Source organism: Macaca thibetana, chromosome 8 (assembly GCF_024542745.1).
Source record: "Macaca thibetana thibetana isolate TM-01 chromosome 8, ASM2454274v1, whole genome shotgun sequence".
In the NCBI taxonomy this organism is placed as follows: domain Eukaryota; kingdom Metazoa; phylum Chordata; class Mammalia; order Primates; family Cercopithecidae; genus Macaca; species Macaca thibetana.
This window is the reverse complement of record NC_065585.1, coordinates 77,838,888-77,860,258: the sequence shown is the minus strand read 5'-3', so window position 1 is coordinate 77,860,258 and position 21,371 is coordinate 77,838,888. Positions and strand designations below refer to the sequence as shown.

At 38.7% G+C, this 21,371-nt stretch overlaps 1 protein-coding gene across 13 annotated transcripts in view; it reads left to right on the top strand.

Moving 5' to 3' along the window:
• The window catches only part of SGK3 (serum/glucocorticoid regulated kinase family member 3), a 148,958-nt gene that overhangs the window by 80,950 nt on the left and 46,637 nt on the right, over positions 1–21,371 (top strand). For 12 of the 13 annotated variants that reach the window (XM_050802029.1, XM_050802037.1, XM_050802034.1 and 9 more), the window contains 3 exons: positions 2,402–2,485; positions 11,551–11,623; positions 20,811–20,886. In XM_050802029.1, the coding sequence (XP_050657986.1) occupies positions 2,402–2,485; positions 11,551–11,623; positions 20,811–20,886 (233 nt within the window). Of the gene's footprint in view, positions 1–2,401; positions 2,486–11,550; positions 11,624–20,810; positions 20,887–21,371 lie in introns of those variants that run through there. The other variant, XM_050802041.1, reaches the window with a different exon arrangement.

Below are 21,371 nucleotides of genomic sequence, written 5' to 3'. Positions count from 1 at the left end.
CAGGCTGGAGTGCAGTGGCGCAATCTAGGCTCACTGCAACCTCCACTTCCTGGGTTCAAGCGATTCTCCTGCCTCAGCCTCCCGAGTAGCTGGGACTACAGGTGCATGCCACCATGCCCAGCTAATTATGTGTGTGTGTGTGTGTGTGTGTATATATATATATATATATATATTCCTTTTTTTTTTTTAGTAGGGACGGGGTTTCACCATGTTGGCAAGGTCTCTATCTCTTGAGTGATCCACCTGCCTTGGCCTCCAAAAGTGCTGGAATTACAGGCGTGAGCCACCGCGCCCAGCCTGAATTTAAATTTAATAGAGACAGGTCTTGCTATGTTGAATAGGTTGGTCTTGAACTCCTGGGCTCAAGTGGTTCTACTGCCTCAGCCTCCCGATGTTTTGGGATTACAGAAATGAGCCACCACGCCCAGCCTTGATAATATTTTTATACTCTAGTTTGCATAGGTAGTTTATATAGTTCTATGCCATGAAGCTTCTAACAGGGAAATGTGTTGCATTGTAGGTGTCTTGACTTAAGCCAAGTCTAAATTATATTTTCATTTATCCACTTGAGAAATTGTGAGCTTCTATGTCATATTCTAGGCACTGTGGATACAGTGGAACAAGAGTGACATTAGCCCTAGCTCTCAAGGAACTTTCATTAACTGGGGCAAGACAGACAATAAGGAAATATGCAAATAAGATAATTTCATATTGTATTAAGTATTGTACTGTTTCCTGTGAAATTCTGATAGATTTCACAGGGAATCTAATCTTGTTTTGCTTTTTACCAATGGAAGTATTTTTAAGGATTTGATTAGTTTTTGTTTTTGTCTACTATTTTATTAGTACATATTTAATAAGCACTTGTTTATAAATCATACTGTTAATTCATAATTTCACAAGGCTTTATCTTGCCTTCTGTAAATATATTTGCCGCAGAGCTGCTCCAGCTTGGAACCTAGACTTGCTCCTGGTCTTGGCTGTATTTGGGTAGCCAGGGGAGGCCACCTGAACTTTCTAAGGTCCATTCTTCTCACCAAGTCAGCACAAATAATTCAAGAAACTCACAATCATATAAACTTAAGTGTTTTATTCTCTTACAGCAGTTCTGCTTCTAGGCTTGTCTGATCCTGAGTGCCATGTGAGATAAATCTCTTGTCTAGTCTTACTCAACGTTACTGGAACCTTGGCTAAGTTTTTTGCCCTCTACTTCTGCATACTGTCCATGGTGGCGGGGGGGTATCAAATTAATTCTAACATCTTACACACAATAGCTTCCTCTAAGACAACCAGATTCCTTTTCGGTTAAGACCAAGAGAGCCAGATTACCATCCTGCAGCTCATGTAGGGTGTCTCATGTATAGTGGGGGGTTATAATATTTGTTCTGCTTACTTCATAGGGTTGTTGGATTATGATTATATGAGGTTATGTATACTTGAAAATACTGAATATGGAAGATAATACTAGGAAATCTGAGAATAAATTCTTATTAATAGTTTGAAAACTACTATGTGAAAGGTGACCTAAAACTGCTATGTGAAAGATGAAGAGAACTAATAATTGAAGGTTTTTTATGAAGCAAGTATCACTTTTGAAAATACTTTGTAAGTTCAAGGTATTAATTACTGCTAGGGAAGAAGAGAGGAAAGTGGCAACAATTGAATCTATAGTATTTTATTCTTTGGCAAAAAAATCTGAAGCAAGAATGGCAAAATGTTAGAAATTCAGTAGATCCAAATAATGAGCACGTGGGTGTTGACTATGTTATTCCCTGAAAATTACAGAAATATTTTGTAACATTTGAAAAATAAAATATCTCCTGTTTTTTTTCCTGACCTCATATTCTTCCCATCACAAGAAATCACCTTTTTTTTTTTCCCTCAAGTCATGATCTCGCTTTTGACACTCAGGCTGGAGTGCAGTGGTGTGATCTCAGCTCACTACAGCCTCGACTTACCTGGGCTCAAGCAGTCCTAGAGCTCAGCCTCCTGCGTAGCTGGGACTACAGGCGTGTACACCATGCCTGGCTAATTTTTAAGTTTTTTGTAAAGACGGGGTCTCCCTGTTGCCCAGGCTGGTCTCCAGCTCCTACGCTCAAGTGATCCTCCCACCTCAGCCTCACAAAGTGCTGAGATTACAGGCATGACCCACTGAGCCCAGCCAAGAATACCATTTGACAAGATTCAATAAGTGCTTTAATTGGTATGTTTATGTATCTTGGAGAATCATATAAAAATGTTAATGTTAGTATCAGTTTCAGAATATGAAAATAGCCTTATTGAAAGAGACAGACTGTTTCAAAAAATATATATATATGAAAACAGGTTTAATGTATTTAAGTAGCTAATGGGTTTTTTGCAATTAAATTTTGTTACATTGTTATTTTTTTTATTTCCACAGGTTTATAAAGTTCTGGTTTCAGTGGGAAGGAGTGAATGGTTTGTCTTCAGGAGATATGCAGAGTTTGATAAACTTTACAACACTGTAAGTAATAGTCTACAAGATTTCTAATTAAAAGAAAACACCTGAGAAAACCCCAAATTAAGAGAAATGTATTTGAATGATTAAGTTGATACTGACATATTAATATGTCAGACAAGCAGACAAAGGTAAGAGATTCTTCAAAAACATCCTAACTTTGGAATGCTTACAAAGAAAGGGTAGAGAGAGGACTGCTGAACAATTCCAAATAAACCATTAAAAATATGAGAACTAGATAAAATACCTTTTAATGTCATAAAAAATTAGAAGTCAGTTCTTTCTACCTACCTCTCTGATAAGTGTTAATCATCATGGTATTTCTGGTTAAACTGCCTACTGTAAGCTTTATGTTTGAAAGTCTGTCACGAACCTATCTCCCTTCCATAGTTTGTTTCCATTCTTAAAGATATGTCTTAGGTTCCAGATTTTAAGTAGCTAACGCAACTGAAATGACTGTTGACTTTTAGAGTTCTGACAGCTACCTAAGTGGTGAGATCTAAGAGACCATTAGCTATTTAAATTACTAAAACCTGTTTTTATATTTTCATAACTCAGATATTAAATAGTATTCATAATCTAGTGTTTACAGTATATACAGTACATACTTGCTAAAGTAGGCAGCAAAGAGCCAGGCATGATGGTTCACATCTGTAATTCCAGCACTTTGGGAGGCTGAGGCAGAAGGAACATTTGAGCTTAGGAGTTCAGAGGGTACAGTGAGGCATGATTGCCCCACTGCACGGCCGTCTGGGCAATATAGCAAGACCCCATCTAAAAAAATAAAGGCAGCAAGACCACCACGGTCACTGTCATACATCAGTCCATATCTTCCACAGGTAGCAGTGTTTGTGAAGATCATACATAGAAACTAAAGCATACCTCTTGAGTTATTAATAGCTATTATGGAACTCCAGGTCATTAAGACAGTCCTGAATTTAAAGTTTTGCTTCAGTTAAGAACAAAAGCAATTGTGCCTCAAATCCTCAGTTTGTTTGTTTATTTATTTGTTTGTTTATTTGTTTGTTTATTTATTTTTGAGAGATGGTCTTGCTCTGTCACCCAGGCCGGAGTGCAGTGGCACAATCTTGGCTCACTACAACGTACTCTGCCTCCCATGTGCAAGCGATTCTCATGCCTCAGCCTCCCAAGTAGCTGGGATTACAAGCATGAGTTACCACGCCTGGCTAGTGTTTTTGTAGTTTTAGTAGAGATGGGATTTTGCCATGTTGGCCAGGCTGGTCTCAAAGTCCTGGCCTCATGTGATCCGCCCACTTCGGTCTCCTAATTCGGTCTCAAAGTCCTGGCCTCATGTGATCCGCCCACTTCGGTGCAGAGATTACAGCTATGAGCCACTGTCGTTGGCCTCAAGTCCCAAATTGAAATTCCTCTGCTCTCATGTATTAATAAATAGGGATCTCCCAGTGTCATTGTTTAATGAATGGTAGATTACTAGGCATCCTCTGGAAAAACTCTTGTTATATATTTAAGAACAGAATTTTGGGCTGGGCACGTGGCTCACGCCTGTAATCCCAGCACTTTGGGAGGCTGAGGCGGGCGGATCACGAGGTCAGGAGATCGAGACCATCGTGGCTAACATGGTGAAACCCCATCTCTACTAAAAATACAAAAAATTAGCTGGGCATGGTGGTGGGCACCTGTAGTCTCAGCTACTTGGGAGGCTAAGGGAGGAGAATGGCGTGAACCCAGAAGGCAGAGGTTGCAGTGAGCCAAGATTGTGCCACTGCCCTCCAGCCTGGGCCACAGAGCGAGACTCTTATCTCAAAAAAAAAAAAAAAGAAGGGAATTTTAAAATTTCTTAACCCTGTCTCTTGATTTTAAACATAGGAATAAATATATGCCCGTGGGTTATTATTTGTAAGATATTTTTGAATATGAGGAAAGTTACACATATATCAATTAAGAAACAAATTCCTAAATGGGTCAGAATGAATCAAACAATGTCTAGCTGTACCACTTCCTGTGTTTTGTTAAGTCATGAAAATTACACTTCTGATTCATCTTTATTTAGCATTTCACTATGTGTATATTTGTTCCTAATACTCAGATCACTTGCTACTTGAAATTGAATTTCTGAATACTGCAATTTAAAAATATTTATTTTTTCCTATGTAAAATTAATAGGGAGACTCCATCTCTACAAAAAAAATAAAAATAAGAAGTTAGTGTAGTGGCACATACCCATAGTTCTGGCTACTTCAGAGGCTGTGGTAGGAGGACCACTTGAGCCTGGGTGGTTGAGGCTGCAATGAGCCATGACCATGCCACTGCACTCTTGATACCCTGTCTCAAAACAAAAACTAGAACCAAACACCTGTAATGTTGCTGCTCAGAAATAACTTAACATTTTACGTTTCTTCTGTTCTTCAGTTTTTCTTTAATGCATATGCAACTGCACTCACTAAATACAGGTTGAGTATCCCTTATCTGAAATACTTGGAACCAGAGTGATTTGGATTTCAAATTTTTTTCAAATTTTGGAATATTTAAGTTGTACTTACCAGTTAACCATCCCAAATCTGAAAATCTGAAATCTGAAATGCCCCAGTGAGCATTTCCTTTGAGCACTCAAAAAGTTACTGGTTTTGCAGCATTTCAGATTTTCAGATTTGTGATATTCAACCTGTGTAGTTTTAGATATTTGCTTCATCAAAGGATATTGAGATAGGTTTTTTTTTCCTGTAATTAAAGTTATACTGTTGAAACAATAGTCAATAAGAGTTTGTACATGGAAATATCTTCCATTAGTTTTTAGTGATGTTTTTTTTTTTTTTTTTTTTTTTTTTTTTTTTTTTTTTTTTTTTTTTTTTATTTATTTATTATTATACTTTTAAGTTGTAGGGTACATGTGCATAACGTGCAGGTTTGTTACATATGTATACTTGTGCCATGTTGCTGTGCTGCACCCATCAACTCGTCATTTACATCAGGTATAACTCCCAATGCAATCCCTCCCCCCTCCCCCCTCCCCCCCCCCCCTCCCCCCATGATAGGCCCCGGTGTGTGATGTTCCCCTTCCTGAGTCCGAGTGATCTCATTGTTCAGTTCCCACCTATGAGTGAGAACATGCGGTGTTTGGTTTTCTGTTCTTGTGATAGTTTGCTAAGAATGATGGATTCCAGCTGCATCCAAGTCCCTACAAAGGACTCAAACTCATCCTTTTTTATGGCTGCATAGTATTCCATGGTGTATATATGCCACATTTTATTAATCCAATCTGTCACTGATGGACATTTGGGTTGATTCCAAGTCTTTGCTATTGTGAATAGTGCTGCAGTAAACATACGTGTGCATGTGTCTTTATAGCAGCATAATTTATAATCCTTTGGGTATATACCCAGTAATGGGATGGCTGGGTCATATGGTACATCTAGTTCTAGATCCTTGAGGAATCGCCATACTGTTTTCCATAATGGTTGAACTAGTTTACAATCCCACCAACAGTGTAGAAGTGTTCCTATTTCTCCACATCCTCTCCAGCACCTGTTGTTTCCTGACTTTTTAATGATTGCCATTCTAACTGGTGTGAGATGGTATCTCATTGTGGTTTTGATTTGCATTTCTCTGATGGCCAGTGATGATGAGCATTTTTTCATGTGTCTGTTGGCTGTATGAATGTCTTCTTTTGAGAAATGTCTGTTCATGTCCTTTGCCCACTTTTTGATGGGGTTGTTTGTTTTTTTCTTGTAAATTTGTTTGAGTTCTTTGTAGGTTCTGGATATGAGCCCTTTGTCAGATGAGTAGATTGCAAAAATTTTCTCCCATTCTGTAGGTTGCCTGTTCACTCTGATGGTAGTGTCTTTTGCTGTGCAGAAGCTCTTTAGTTTAATGAGATCCCATTTGTCAATTTTGGCTTTTGCTGCCGTTGCTTTTGGTGTTTTACACATGAAATCTTTGCCCATGCCTATGTCCTGAATGGTACTACCTAGGTTTTCCTCTAGGATTTTTATGGTATTAGGTCTAACATTTAAGTCTCTAATCCATCTTGAATTAATTTTCGTATAAGGAGTAAGGAAAGGATCCAGTTTCAGCTTTCTACTTATGGCTAGCCAATTTTCCCAGCACCATTTATTAAATAGGGAATCCTTTCCCCATTTCTTGTTTCTCTCAGGTTTGTCAAAGATCAGATGGCTGTAGATGTGTGGTATTATTTCTGAGGACTCTGTTCTGTTCCATTGGTCTATATCTCTGTTTTGGTACCAGTACCATGCTGTTTTGGTTACTGTAGCCTTGTAGTATAGTTTGAAGTCAGGTAGCGTGATGCCTCCAGCTTTGTTCTTTTGACTTAGGATTGTCTTGGAGATGCGGGCTCTTTTTTGGTTCCATATGAACTTTAAAGCAGTTTTTTCCAATTCTGTGAAGAAACTCATTGGTAGCTTGATGGGGATGGCATTGAATCTATAAATTACCTTGGGCAGTATGGCCATTTTCACGATATTGATTCTTCCTATCCATGAGCATGGTATGTTCTTCCATTTGTTTGTGTCCTCTTTTATTTCACTGAGCAGTGGTTTGTAGTTCTCCTTGAAGAGGTCCTTTACATCCCTTGTAAGTTGGATTCCTAGGTATTTTATTCTCTTTGAAGCAATTGTGAATGGAAGTTCATTCCTGATTTGGCTCTCTGTTTGTCTGTTACTGGTGTATAAGAATGCTTATGATTTTTGCACATTAATTTTGTATCCTGAGACTTTGCTGAAGTTGCTTATCAGCTTAAGGAGATTTTGGGCTGAGACAATGGGGTTTTCTAAATATACAATCATGTCATCTGCAAACAGGGACAATTTGACTTCTTCTTTTCCTAACTGAATACCCTTGATTTCTTTCTCTTGCCTGATTGCCCTAGCCAGAACTTCCAACACTATGTTGAATAGGAGTGGTGAGAGAGGGCATCCCTGTCTTGTGCCAGTTTTCAAAGGGAATTTTTCCAGTTTTTGCCCATTCAGTATGATATTGGCTGTGGGTTTGTCATAAATAGCTCTTATTATTTTCAGGTACGTTCCATCAATACCGAATTTATTGAGCGTTTTTAGCATGAAGGGCTGTTGAATTTTGTCAAAAGCCTTTTCTGCATCAATTGATATAATCATGTGGTTCTTGTCTTTGGTTCTGTTTATATGCTGGATTATGTTTTATTGATTTGCGAATGTTGAACCAGCCTTGCATCCCAGGGATGAAGCCCACTTGATCATGGTGGATAAGCTTTTTGATGTGTTGCTGAATCCGGTTTGCCAGTATTTTATTGAGGATTTTTGCATCGATGTTCATCAGGGATATTGGTCTAAAATTCTCTTTTTTTGTTGTGTCTCTGCCAGGCTTTGGTATCAGGATGATGTTGGCCTCATAAAATGAGTTAGGGAGGATTCCCTCTTTTTCTATTGATTGGAATAGTTTCAGAAGGAATGGTACCAACTCCTCTTTGTACCTCTGGTAGAATTCAGCTGTGAATCCATCTGGTCCTGGACTTTTTTTGGTTGGTAGGCTATTAATTGTTGCCTCAATTTCAGAGCCTGCTATTGGTCTATTCAGGGATTCAACTTCTTCCTGGTTTAGTCTTGGAAGAGTGTAAGTGTCCAGGAAATTATCCATTTCTTCTAGATTTTCCAGTTTATTTGCGTAGAGGTGTTTATAGTATTCTCTGATGGTAGTTTGTATTTCTGTGGGGTCGGTGGTGATATCCCCTTGATCATTTTTAATTGCGTCGATTTGATTCTTCTCTCTTTTCTTCTTTATTAGTCTGGCTAGTGGTCTGTCAATTTTGTTGATCTTTTCAAAAAACCAACTCCTGGATTCATTGATTTTTTGGAGGGTTTTTTGTGTCTCTATCTCCTTCAGTTCTGCTCTGATCTTAGTTATTTCTTGCCTTCTGCTAGCTTTCGAATGTGTTTGCTCTTGCTTCTCTAGTTCTTTTAATTGCGATGTTAGAGTGTCAATTTTACATCTTTCCTGCTTTCTCTTGTGGGCATTTAGTGCTATAAATTTCCCTCTACACACTGCTTTAAATGTGTCCCAGAGATTCTGGTATGTTGTATCTTTGTTCTCATTGGTTTCAAAGAACATCTTTATTTCTGCCTTCATTTCGTTATGTACCCAGTAGTCATTCAGGAGCAGGTTGTTCAGTTTCCATGTAGTTGAGTGGTTTTGAGTGAGTTTCTTAGTCCTGAGTTCTAGTTTGATTGCACTGTGGTCTGAGAGACAGTTTGTTATAATTTCTGTTCTTGTACATTTGCTGAGGAGTGCTTTACTTCCAATTACGTGGTCAATTTTGGAGTAAGTATGATGTGGTGCTGAGAAGAATGTATATTCTGTTGATTTGGGGTGGAGAGTTCTATAGATGTCTATTAGGTCTGCTTGCTGCAGAGATGAGTTCAATTCCTGGATATCCTTGTTGACTTTCTGTCTCGTTGATCTGTCTAATGTTGACAGTGGAGTGTTGAAGTCTCCCATTATTATTGTATGGGAGTCTAAGTCTCTTTGTAAGTCTCTAAGGACTTGCTTTATGAATCTGGGTGCTCCTGTATTGGGTGCATATATATTTAGGATAGTTAGCTCTTCCTGTTGAATTGATCCCTTTACCATTATGTAATGGCCTTCTTTGTCTCTTTTGATCTTTGATGGTTTAAAGTCTGTTTTATCAGAGACTAGTATTGCAACCCCCGCTTTTTTTTGTTCTCCATTTGCTTGGTAAATCTTCCTCCATCCCTTTATTTTGAGCCTATGTATGTCTCTGCGTGTGAGATGGGTCTCCTGAATACAGCAGACTGATGGGTCTTGACTCTTTATCCAGTTTGCCAGTCTGTGTCTTTTAATTGGAGCATTTAGTCCATTTACATTTAAGGTTAATATTGTTATGTGTGAACTTGATCCTGCCATTATGATATTAACTGGTTATTTTGCTCATTAGTTGATGCAGTTTCTTCCTAGCCTCAATGGTCTTTACATTTTGGCATGTTTTTGCAATGGCTGGTACCGGTTGTTCCTTTCCATGTTTAGTGCTTCCTTCAGGATCTCCTGTAAGGCAGGCCTAGTGGTGACAAAATCTCTAAGCATTTGCTTATCTGTAAAGGATTTTATTTCTCCTTCACTTATGAAACTTAGTTTGGCTGGATATGAAATTCTGGGTTTAAAATTCTTTTCTTTAAGAATGTTGAATATTGGCCCCCACTCTCTTCTGGCTTGTAGAGTTTCTGCTGAGAGATATGCTGTTAGTCTGATGGGCTTCCCTTTGTGGGTAACCCGACCTTTCTCTCTGGCTGCCCTTAAGATTTTTTCCTTCATTTCAACTTTGGTGAATCTGGCAATTATGTGTCTTGGAGTTGCTCTTCTCGAGGAGTATCTTTGTGGCGTTCTCTGTATTTCCTGGATTTGAATGTTGGCCTGCCCTACTAGGTTGGGGAAGTTCTCCTGGATGATATCCTGAAGAGTGTTTTCCAACTTGGTTCCATTTTCCCCCTCACTTTCAGGCACCCCAATCAGACGTAGATTTGGTCTTTTTACATAATCCCATACTTCTTGCAGGCTTTGTTCATTTCTTTTTCTTCTTTTTTCTTTTGGTTTCTCTTCTCGCTTCATTTCATTCATTTGATCCTCAATCGCTGATACTCTTTCTTCCAGTTGATCGAGTCGGTTACTGAAGCTTGTGCATTTGTCACGTATTTCTCGTGTCATGGTTTTCATCTCTTTCATTTCGTTTAGGACCTTCTCTGCATTAATTACTCTAGCCATCAATTCTTCCACTTTTTTTTCAAGATTTTTAGTTTCTTTGCGCTGGGTACGTAATTCCTCCTTTAGCTCTGAGAAATTTGATGGACTGAAGCCTTCTTCTCTCATCTCATCAAAGTCATTCTCCGTCCAGCTTTGATCCGTTGCTGGCGATGAGCTGCGCTCCTTTGCCGGGGGAGATGCGCTCTTATTTTTTGAGTTTCCAGCTTTTCTGCCCTGCTTTTTCCCCATCTTTGTGGTTTTATCTGCCTCTGGTCTTTGATGATGGTGATGTACTGATGGGGTTTTGGTGTAGGTGTCCTTCCTGTTTGATAGTTTTCCTTCTAACAGTCAGGACCCTCAGCTGTAGGTCTGTTGGAGATTGCTTGAGGTCCACTCCAGACCCTGTTTGCCTGGGTATCAGCAGCAGAGGCTCAGTTGAAAATGCAGAAATCACCGGTCTTCTGTGTCGCTCGCGCTGGGAGTTGGAGACTGGAGCTGCTCCTATTCGGCCATCTTGCTCCGCCCCCTTTTGACATCAAACTTATAATGAAAATATAACCCATTTTTGTGACTTAACTGCCCCAAATTTAATTTCCTCAGGGCCAAGTTTTCCTTCTCTGAAGACAAGCATATCTGATAAACAAATGTATTAGAAAAAATATATATATATTTGAGACGTGGTCTCACTCTGTTGCCCAGGCTGAAGTGCAGTGGCATAATCATGGCTCATTGCAGCCTCAACCTTCCAGGCTCAAACAATCCTCCCACCTCAGCCTTAGAAGGTGCTGGGACCACAGACATGTGCCACCATGACTAGGTATTTTTTTTAATTTTATTTTTGTAGAGATGAGGTCTCACTTATTAGAATATTAGTAAGGGGAAGGTTAGAGCAGAAAGGATATTGAAAGCAAAATTCATCTACTTTGTTAGAAATCTATTGTCAGTCCATGTAGAGAAAACACTAAGATAATAAGTGAGTAATACATATTCGGAACTGTAACACCAGGTTCTAGCCTAAGCACTTGCCATACATAATCTCCTTTAAAACAACAAATCTGTAAGGTAGTTGTTAAAATTATCCTCACTTTACAGGCAGGAAAATGAGATGCAGATGTTCAGTATTTTATTCTAGGTCACACAGATACCAGGTATTTTATTGGGACCAAAAAAGATGACTAGTTTGTGACATTTTATTGGTATAATTTATATTGTACTTTGGATGATCATAAATTCAAAAGTATGTCTTATGATGGATTTTCTTTAAAATCAGATTGTATTTGGCTTTGATGTATACATAACTAGAAGACTTATAAAATTAGTTCATATAATGTTATTTTTAAAAATTTTAGTTAAAAAAACAGTTTCCTGCTATGGCTCTGAAGATTCCTGCCAAGAGAATATTTGGTGATAATTTTGATCCAGGTAAGAAACAACTTCATAGGCCAGCCATGAAGTGATCGTTGAAATTTGAAGAAGTAAATTAACATATTCATTGCACTGTATAGCAGTGCAGGACTTTAAAAGATCTCATGCCCTATGAAAATAATGCTTCAGGAAGGTGCTTACGGTCTACTAGGCATTGTTTTAAGTACTTCATGTGTTTTAATTTATTCGATCCTCACAATTTTGTGAGTTGGGTGTTATTGTTGTTATCACTATTTTTATAGATAAGGAAACTAAGACACATTAATTTGCCTGGACCACATACAGATAGTAAAGGGCAGATTTGGAAGCTAAATTCAAGACTTCAGATAAATTTATCTGTCTATGGGCTGGGTGTAGTGGCTCACACCTGTAATCAAAGTACTTTGGGAGTGCGAGGCAGGAGGATCACTTCAGGCCAGGAGTTTCGAGATCAGCCTGGGCAACCTCATCCCTACAAAAATTTAAAGTTTAGCTGGGCATGGTGGCATGAACCTGTAGTCCCAGCTACTCAGGAGGCTGAGGTGAGAGGATTGCTTGAGGTCAGTAGTTCAAGGCTGCAGTGAGCTGTCATTGTGCCATTGCACTCCAGGCTGGGTGACAGAGGGAGACCCTATTAAAATTTTTTTTTATTGATCCTTCAAGTTAATTTGGGAAACTTTACTGACTTTAAATCAGTGTCATGAAGAATATTCACTTTTATATTCAGAAACATTAAATATATACTGTGTACATAGCAACTTGCAGACCCCTGAATGGGATACCAAAAAGATATCCTAGGCCGGGTGCGGTGGCTCACGCCTGTAATCCCAGCACTTTGGGAGGCCAAGGCGGGCGGATCACGAAGTCAGGAGATCAAGACCATCCTGGCTAACATGGTGAAACCCCGTCTGTACTAAAACTACAAAAAATTAGCCAGGCGTGGTGGCATGCGCCTGTAGTCCCAGCTACTTGGGAAGCTGAGGCAGGAGAATCACTTGAACCCAGGAGGCAGAGGTTGCAGCGAGCTGAGATCGGCACCACTGCACTCCAGCCTAGGCAACAGAGCAAGACGTCATCTCAAAAAAAAAGATATCCTATTGCTCACCCGTGGGGAGCCCATTGACACACAGGGTCTCAGCATCTAGCACCTGTATGACTAAAGCTATGGGCATGGAATTTTCCCCTAGAACCCAAGAGATTAATAGAGGTCACAGGTGCCTACTTATAGGGAAACAGAAGTCTTCTTATCCACCAGGAATTCTATCAGAAGAGTCATCTGTCTCTGCCACGGATGAATCCCAAATGAATTGCCCTCCTTCTGCAACTAATTTGCTTGTAACCAGTTAAATTAATACCTTACATGTCTGTGTAAGAAAAGAAAGAAAGAGAGAGAGATCTTGGTCACTACTCAAGATAAAAGCTCTAAGGTCCTTTATCTTGACTGTGCTTTCTCTCTCCATCCTAACTTCATACCATTCATTTTCCTCCCAGACCATATCACTGTATCCTATAGAATTCTACCCACCATTAACAGACTGCTCTTTATCCTGCATCTGTTTCACATTTCTTCCACATTCTTCCTTTAATTAAAACTTTTTTTTCCCCAGAGGCTGCTTTGCCTATAGCTCTATAGAATAATAAAGAGGCTTATTATTATTTACAGTTTTTATGAAACTCAGGATTGGAGAATGTTCTCACTTCCCTGGTTACATACAGAGTTTTTTTTTTTTTTTCTCTCAGGAATATATAGCACATTTCATTGTAATTGCTAATCTGTCTTATAGTAGGCTGTAGATTTTCTGAAGGTGCAGACATGTCTTTTTTTATTGGTTGACAATGGCAATATACTGGTTTTAAAGTATTACTTTATTATTTTAAAACTGGCAAATACTAGGTTTTAAAGTATTACTAAATATATGAACCCATTAATAAAGAGAAGCAAGAGAAAATTGAGTTGGCACAACAAAGCCGGATTATATTCTGTAGACCTGTGGCTTTTGTACTCGTGCTTTGTTTTCAGCAGCAGAACTCTTTTTTCCCAATTGAAATCTTATGGAGGCCAGATATGGTGGCTACGCCTGTAATCCCAGCACTTTGGGAGGCCAAGGTGGGCGGATCACTTGAGGCCAGGAGTTCAAGACCAGCGGCAACATGGTGAAACCGCGTCTCTACTAAAAATAGAAAAATTAGCCGGGCATAGTGGTGTGTGTCTGTAGTCTCAGCTACTCGGGAGGCTGGGGCAGGATAATCACTTGAATCCAGGAGTCGGAGGTTGCAAGTGAGCCAAGATCACGCCATTGCACTCCAGCCTGGGCAACAGAGTGAGATTCTGTCCCCCAAAAACACACACACACACACACACACACAAAATCTTATGGAAATGTAATATGTGAAAAAAAATTTAAATAGACCTGTTTTGTTGATATAACAGTGAAGTATCTCCTTGGAGCACAGGTTGAAAAGCATCTTCGTGGGTAGCGTGTTGGCCTTAGTGGCATTTGATCAATATGTGAAACTGACAGTGGGTAATTTATGGTGGGCACAGCAGAGTGGAGACTGGGAGACTGGTTAAGGTAATAGTCCAGTAGCCCTGGCATTAGATAATGAGTATGGGGACTAGGGTAGAAATAGAGTTTAAAAATGAGCAATGTACGAGAACTCCTTTAATGAAAAATCTGGAATACATCTTGATGATTGCTTAGGTAACAGACATATAGAGAAGAGAATGAGAGATAATTGGAGGGTCTGGCCTGGGTGACTGAGAGAATTAACTAATTAGAAGTGGCAGAAAAATATTAAGAAACTACTAGTGATAATATGAGACTGGAACTTGGGTTGGAGTTCTGTAGAGCCCTTAACTAATTACTTAAGACAATTATTTAATCAAGGAAAGAAAGCAAAGAAGTCATTGTTAAAAGCAAGATACCAAGCTGCATGCTCTTTGGTACTTTGTTTTGATGAATTAATTGACACTAAAAATTGATTTTTTTGAAGAACTGTTTGTCTATCCTGCGTATATCGAATATGCGTAATATTACATTTCCATAAGACTTCTGTTCACTGCATACAGTGAAAGGGATCATATATCACAGAGATATTAGAAAGTCCTGCATTGGGGAAATCAGATCTAAGTCAAATTCAGAAAAACAGAGATGGATAAGATGCTCATTTGGTTACACTTTGGGGATACAGGCATTCCCATATTTTTCTGATGGAATAAAAAGTGGTACAATCCATGTTGAGGGGAATTTGGTAATGTTTAGAAAACCTGTGAATGCATTTTCCATTTTGGCCAAGAAATCACATTTCTAGGAATCTGTCCATAAAATAAACTGCATATGATATGTACACACAAGACTGTGTATTGTGACACAATTATTAACAGAAAAACGGGAAACAATGGAAATACTTTTCTGATGGAGCTGGATATAACATACTTGTAAAAAGGAACAAAAAAGCTCTTTATGTATTTTGCTATGGTGTGATCTCCAGAATATACCATTAAATGGAAAAAAAAAATCACAATATAGCAAATGAATTTGTATGGTGTTTATTTTTTGTGTAGGAAAAGGTATGGGGATTCAAAAAGAAATAATGGAAGAATAAATGAAAAACTAATAAAACTAGTGACTTTAAGGGTGAAGGAGAGATCAGGAAAGGCAAAAGGGGTGGAAGTTAGATGCCCTTGAATGAATTTTGTTTGTACCTTTGACTTTGGAACCATGTACACATTTTAAACAATTTAAAAACAAAAATAAAAATGCAATAACAAAGCAGCCTCTAACAACTGAAAATAAACTGAAGGAGAAAACAACTTAATTTAAATAACTTTAAAACATGGGATTTTGACTGTATATTCTTCATGGGATATATTGCTAAGGATAAAAACAAAAACCCATGGACAAATTTTACACTGCATTCAGTAGTGTTAATGTTAGTTATATGGAGTTGTTATTCTGTCATTAATGTTACTATCATGGAAACCAAGATTTTAAACAGGAGAGGAAAGTGATACAAACAAAATCAAAGATTTTAAGTAAAAATCCTGTAATTTTCTTTTTTTTTTTTTTTTTTGAGACGGAGTCTCGCTCTGTCGCCCGGGCTGGAGTGCAGTGGCCGGATCTCAGCTCACTGCAAGCTCCGCCTCCTGGGTTTATGCCATTCTCCTGCCTCAGCCTCCCGAATAGCTGGGACTACAGGCGCCCGCCACCTCGCCCGGCTAGTTTTTTGTATTTTTTTAGTAGCGACGGGGTTTCACCGTGTTAGCCAGGATGGTCTTGATCTCCTGACCTCGTGATCCGCCCGTCTCGGCCTCCCAAAGTGCTGGGATTACAGGCTTCAGCCACCGCGCCCGGCCAATTTTCTTTTTTTTTTTTTTGAGACAGAGTTTCATTCTTGTTGCCCAGGCTGCAGTGCAGTGGTGTGGTCTTGGCTCACCGCAACCTCCACCTCCTGAGTTCAGATGATTCTCCTGCCTCAGCCTCCCAAGTAGCTGGGGTTACAGGCATGCACCACCACGCCTGGTTAATTTTGTATTTTTAGTAGAGCTGGGGTTTCTCCATGTTGGTCAGGCTGGTCTCGAACTCCCAACCTCAGGTGATCTACCCGCCTTGGCCTTCCAAAGTGCTACAATTATAGGCGTGAGCCACCACACCCAGCAGAATCCTGTAATTTGTAACTTAATTTGGAGATATAGTTTGAAATATTTATTTATTTTATTTATTTATTTTTTGAGACAGAGTTTCGCCCTTGTTGCCCAGGCTGGAGTGCAATGGCATGATCTCAGCTCACCACACCCTCCACCTCATAGGTTCAAGCGATTCTCCTGTCTCAGCCTCCCGAGTAGCTGGGATTACAGGCATGAGCCACTGCACCTGACCCATAATTTATTTTTTTAGCTTTGTAAAAATATTTTCTAGCACTCTCTTTTGGAAATGCCTAAAAGCAATAACAAGTAGTAACCAACACCCCTAGCATTCAGATTGTGATCTCTAAGTACCATTTCCCTCTCAAAGAAACCAGAGTTCCATGGATAAATGGTGATCCCAGATCTGGCACAGGAAATGTACACAGTGATCTCAGGACAGCTTGCCTGAAAGCAAGGAAGCTATTTAGGATGACTGGAGTTTTATCAAAAGAACACAGGAGCCTAGCTGTTGGGGCTTTTACTGAGCAAAGATTAGATGGCATGGAGAAAGTAATTATTGTAGCAGGTTAGAGCACGTCAGTATAAAGACTTTCCAATTTACTTTGCTTGTTTAGGGGAAAAAAAAACCTCATGAAATGCTGTAGAGGTTACTAGAGTAAATTTATTTGCCAAATCAATAAATTAAAAAATCAAGGATTTATCTTGCCTTTGTTGTATGAAATGTAATTTCTTTGTACCAAAGAGATAATGTTGGAAAATACTTGGTAGTGGAATCACAGTTCATAAATAGAAGAATCACAGAATGATAGAACTGGAAAATCCTTATACAACTTCTGATGAATTAATAGTTCTAGGCAAAGACCATCAGTGATTTGAAGACTTTACTGGGGCAGAAGGATCTGCTTCTAAGATGGCTCACTCATATAGTTTCTGGTAGAAAGCCTTGGTTCCTTGTGAGTGGGCCTCTTCTTAAGGGGCCTTGAGTGTCCTTACAACATGGCAACTGGCTTCCCCAGAGTGAGTGATCCAAGAGAGCTAGCAAGGAGGAAGCCTCGTTGCCTTCTCTGACTTAGTCTTAGAAGGCACATGCCATCACATCCACCATATTCCTCTCATTAGAAGGTAGTCATTAAGTCCAACCCCCATTCAAGAGAGAAGAATTAGTTCTACCTGTTTATTGGAGGGAAATAAAAGAATTTATAGACATTATGAGAGAGTGATTTCATGGCTTTACTATTTTTTTTAAAGATATTACCATTTAGAAATACTGATTTATTCCCCCCTCCACCAAAACAAAACAAAAAACTGCCTGAGAATTGCTTTAAAATACTCCAGAAAAAAAAATAAAAAGTGAGGAATGAGGATAAATGAATGAAATTGGAATAGCAGAATGTTGATAAATTTTAAAGTAGGCGAATAAGGTTCTCATCTTTTGTGTACTTGTGAAATTTTTCATAATAAAAAGTTAAAAATAAAGTTGGCTGGGCACAGTGGCTCACACCTGTAATCCCAGCACTTTGGGAGGCCAAGGTGGGTGGATCACCTGAGGTCAGGAGTTCTAGACCAGCCTGGCCAACATGGTGAAACCTCATCTCTACTGAAAATACAAAAATTAGCCGGGCGTGGTGGCACGCGCCTGTAATCCCAGCTACTCTGGAGGCTGAGTCAGGAGAATTGCTTGAACCTGGGAGGCGGAGGTTGCCGTAAGCCGGAATCACGCCATTGCACTCTAGCCTGGGCAACAAGAGCAAAACTCCGTTTCAACAACAAAAATAAATAAATAAATAAAATAATACCTAAGAAAAACATTCTGAAATTCCCTTTTTAACTTATCTCATGGTTGGTAGCCATTTTATGGGATTTTTGCTTATCTTTTTGAGTTCTTATCCTGCAGCTTAAGCCTATGTCTTTTTCTTTTTTCTACTTCTTTATTCTAGTGTTTGTCAACCTCTATAAGATACATCTTACATACTTGAAGGCTGATTTTAAGAATGATCTCTGCCTGTACTTTTTGTTAACATTTTATTATGAATTTAAAGATTTTTTAATAGGATACACCAAGAGGAAACCATATAAGATATATTGAAGAAACCAATATATCTTCAGTAAGCATCCACAGAACAATTTAAAGCTGCTTCCATATAGTTATTAGGTTTTCTCTGAATATCCTAAATGTAGTCATTCATTTTAGTTCTTCATGTGTTACTAAGTTCAGTTCTCAAGAAATATCTGTGTTTCAATTATAGTTTTTAATGTAAACCTCACATATGCTTTGCTACCTGGTAACATTATGAATGTCCTTGAAAGAGTTTAATAAGGCCGGGCGCGGTGGCTCAAGCCTGTAATCCCAGCACTTTGGGAGGCCGAGACGGGCGGATCACGAGGTCAGGAGATCGAGACCATCCTGGCTAACACGGTGAAACCCCATCTCTACTAAAAAATACAAAAAACTAGCCAGGCGAAGTGGCGGGCGCCTGTGGTCCCAGCTACTCGGGAGGCTGAGGCAGGAGAATGGCGTAAACCCGGGAGGCGGAGCTTGCAGTGAGCTGAGATCCGGCCACTGCACTCCAGCCTGGGCGACAGAGCCAGACTCAGTCTCAAAAAAAAAAAAAAAAAAAAGAGTTTAATAAGATACCTACCTGAAATTCTTCAAGGAATTCTTAGACGAATAAGAAAAAAGTACCAAGTACATGCATCTGGCTCCCAAAGACCAGACCTGATTTTATATTTGTTTATATTTGTATGAAGCCATACCTTCCATTTAAGAAATGGAAATAAACCTGAAAATGACCCATCATTTTGGTGACAAACACTATACATTATACCTTTATTCAGTAGAAATCAGTTTACTAAACCAAAACTCATTATCAAGTGGAATATTTTTTATGGGTTTTTATCCAGAGATTCGCCATTTAGGAGACAGTTTCTCAAATGACATGTGTTTAATTTTTAGAGCATATTTCTTCAGAATTGGCTGGGTGCTGTGGCTCATGCCTATAATCCCAGCACTTTGGGAGGCCGAGGCAGACAGATCACGAGGTCAGGAGTTCGAGACCAGCCTGGCCAACATGGTGAAACCCCGTCTCTACTAAAAATACGAAAATTAGCCAGGTGTGGTGGTGCGGGCCTGTAATCCCAGCTACTTTGGAGGCTGAGGCAGGAGAATTGCTTGAACTCAGGAGGTGAAGGTTGCAGTGAGCCAAGATCACGCCACCGCACTCCAGCCTGGGTGACAGAGCAAGACTTTGTCTTAAATAAAAAAAAAAGAGTTTAGGAAAATGGCTTTTAGACCCCACAACCACTAATAATAATAACAACAAAAGTAACAGTATCTAATAATTATTAGCTATAAGTAATGCTCTTACCATCTGCCAGACATCCTACTATAAACTTATATACATTATCTCATTTAATCCTATAACAGCATTATGAGTTATAAATATTGTTACTATCCACATTTTACAAGTAAAAATTTAAATCTTGGAAAAGTTCAAGGTTAGGAAATGGGAGAGACAAAGATATTTGAATAAAGTTTTCTAATTCCAAGAAAAGTGTGTAAGTGTGTATTTCAAAGTAAAGGTTTGTGCTTAATATTTATTCCTAAACTGCTATTGCATGAGCTTCAATTATCAACAAACAAAACACTTCAAAAATACTGGACAGGCTGGGCACAATGGCTCATGCCTGTAATCCCAGCACGTTGGGAGGCTGAGGACGGTGGATTGCTTGAGCCCAGGAGTTCAAGATCAGCCTGGGCAACATAGTGAGACCCTGTCTCCACAAAAAATACAAAAATTAGCCAGGCATGGTGGTGTATGCTTATAGTCCCAGCTACTCAGCAGGCTGAGACGGGACAGTTGCTTGAGCCCAGGATGCAGCGGTTGCAGTGAGCCTAGATCACACTACCACACTTCAGCCTGGGCAACAGAACAAGACCCTGTCTCAACCAAAAAAGAAAAATTTAAAAAAAGAAAATACTGGACAATTACTTGTTAGGAAAGTATGCCTGTGCATTTTTTTAAGTTTTTTGTTTGTTTGTTTTTCACAGTGGAAGTTAAACTAGAGTTTTGGTGATATTCAGTTAACCAATTAATCATTATTTCCCAGTTGCAAAGGATTTCCAGAAATCTTTATTTTTTTTAATTTGTGTGATTTTCAGTCATCAGTGTCATAGTGTTAGTTTTTATTCCTTGTCTGGTAGTACATGAGGAGTTGGACAAATCTATGTGCTTCTCCAATTTTTGTAATTAGTCTATTTAGAGTCCATAATAGGCAGTTTTTGAGAACTTTCTTTTTGGAGATAAATTGTCCGCTTAGTTTTAATTTTAGTATATAATTACATATATGTAATATGTAATATATAATTATATATTATATAAATACAATGATTCATATATATAATTTCTAAGTATGTATTCTTTGTGTGACAAGTAACATGTATTTAAAAATAGTTTCTTAATCAAAATTTACTATCTTGTGCTTGTCTATTATATAACTGTTGATGATAATTGCATAGTCTGATACAAATAATCCTAATAGTTTATATTTCTCTTCCAGATTTTATTAAACAAAGAAGAGCAGGACTAAATGAATTCATTCAGAACCTTGTTAGGCATCCAGAACTTTATAACCAGTAAGTAATTTTTGTTGTGTTCTAAAGGGACACTCACACCAAACCTAAGAATACCGAATAATCCTTACATAAATTTTGTTTGTTCTATGAAACATTACTGTGCTATATATGTTTGTAAAATCTTCCTTGAGCATTTTCTCCCTGATACTCTTTCTCCCCTTTTCTCTTCATCTTATTTTCTTTTTTCCTTTTGTACTTGCATTAGTTTTATAGATTAAACTTGAAATGAATTAGCATAATAAAGCATCTTGCTAATTATTTGGTATTATATTTTATCTATACCTTCAAAAAGCATTTAAGTACCTGCTAGTTGCATTGGGAATATAAAGCTAAGTGTCATCCCTACCTTCCAGAGGCGCAGGCTCCCAGTGTAGTGGGAGAGACAGGCATATATTAATAAACAAGAAATTGAAGCTGGATAATTTTTATGATACAGGTGCTAGAAGATAGCAGAGAAAGGTGTAGGCGTCTCTTCTTGAGGAGGT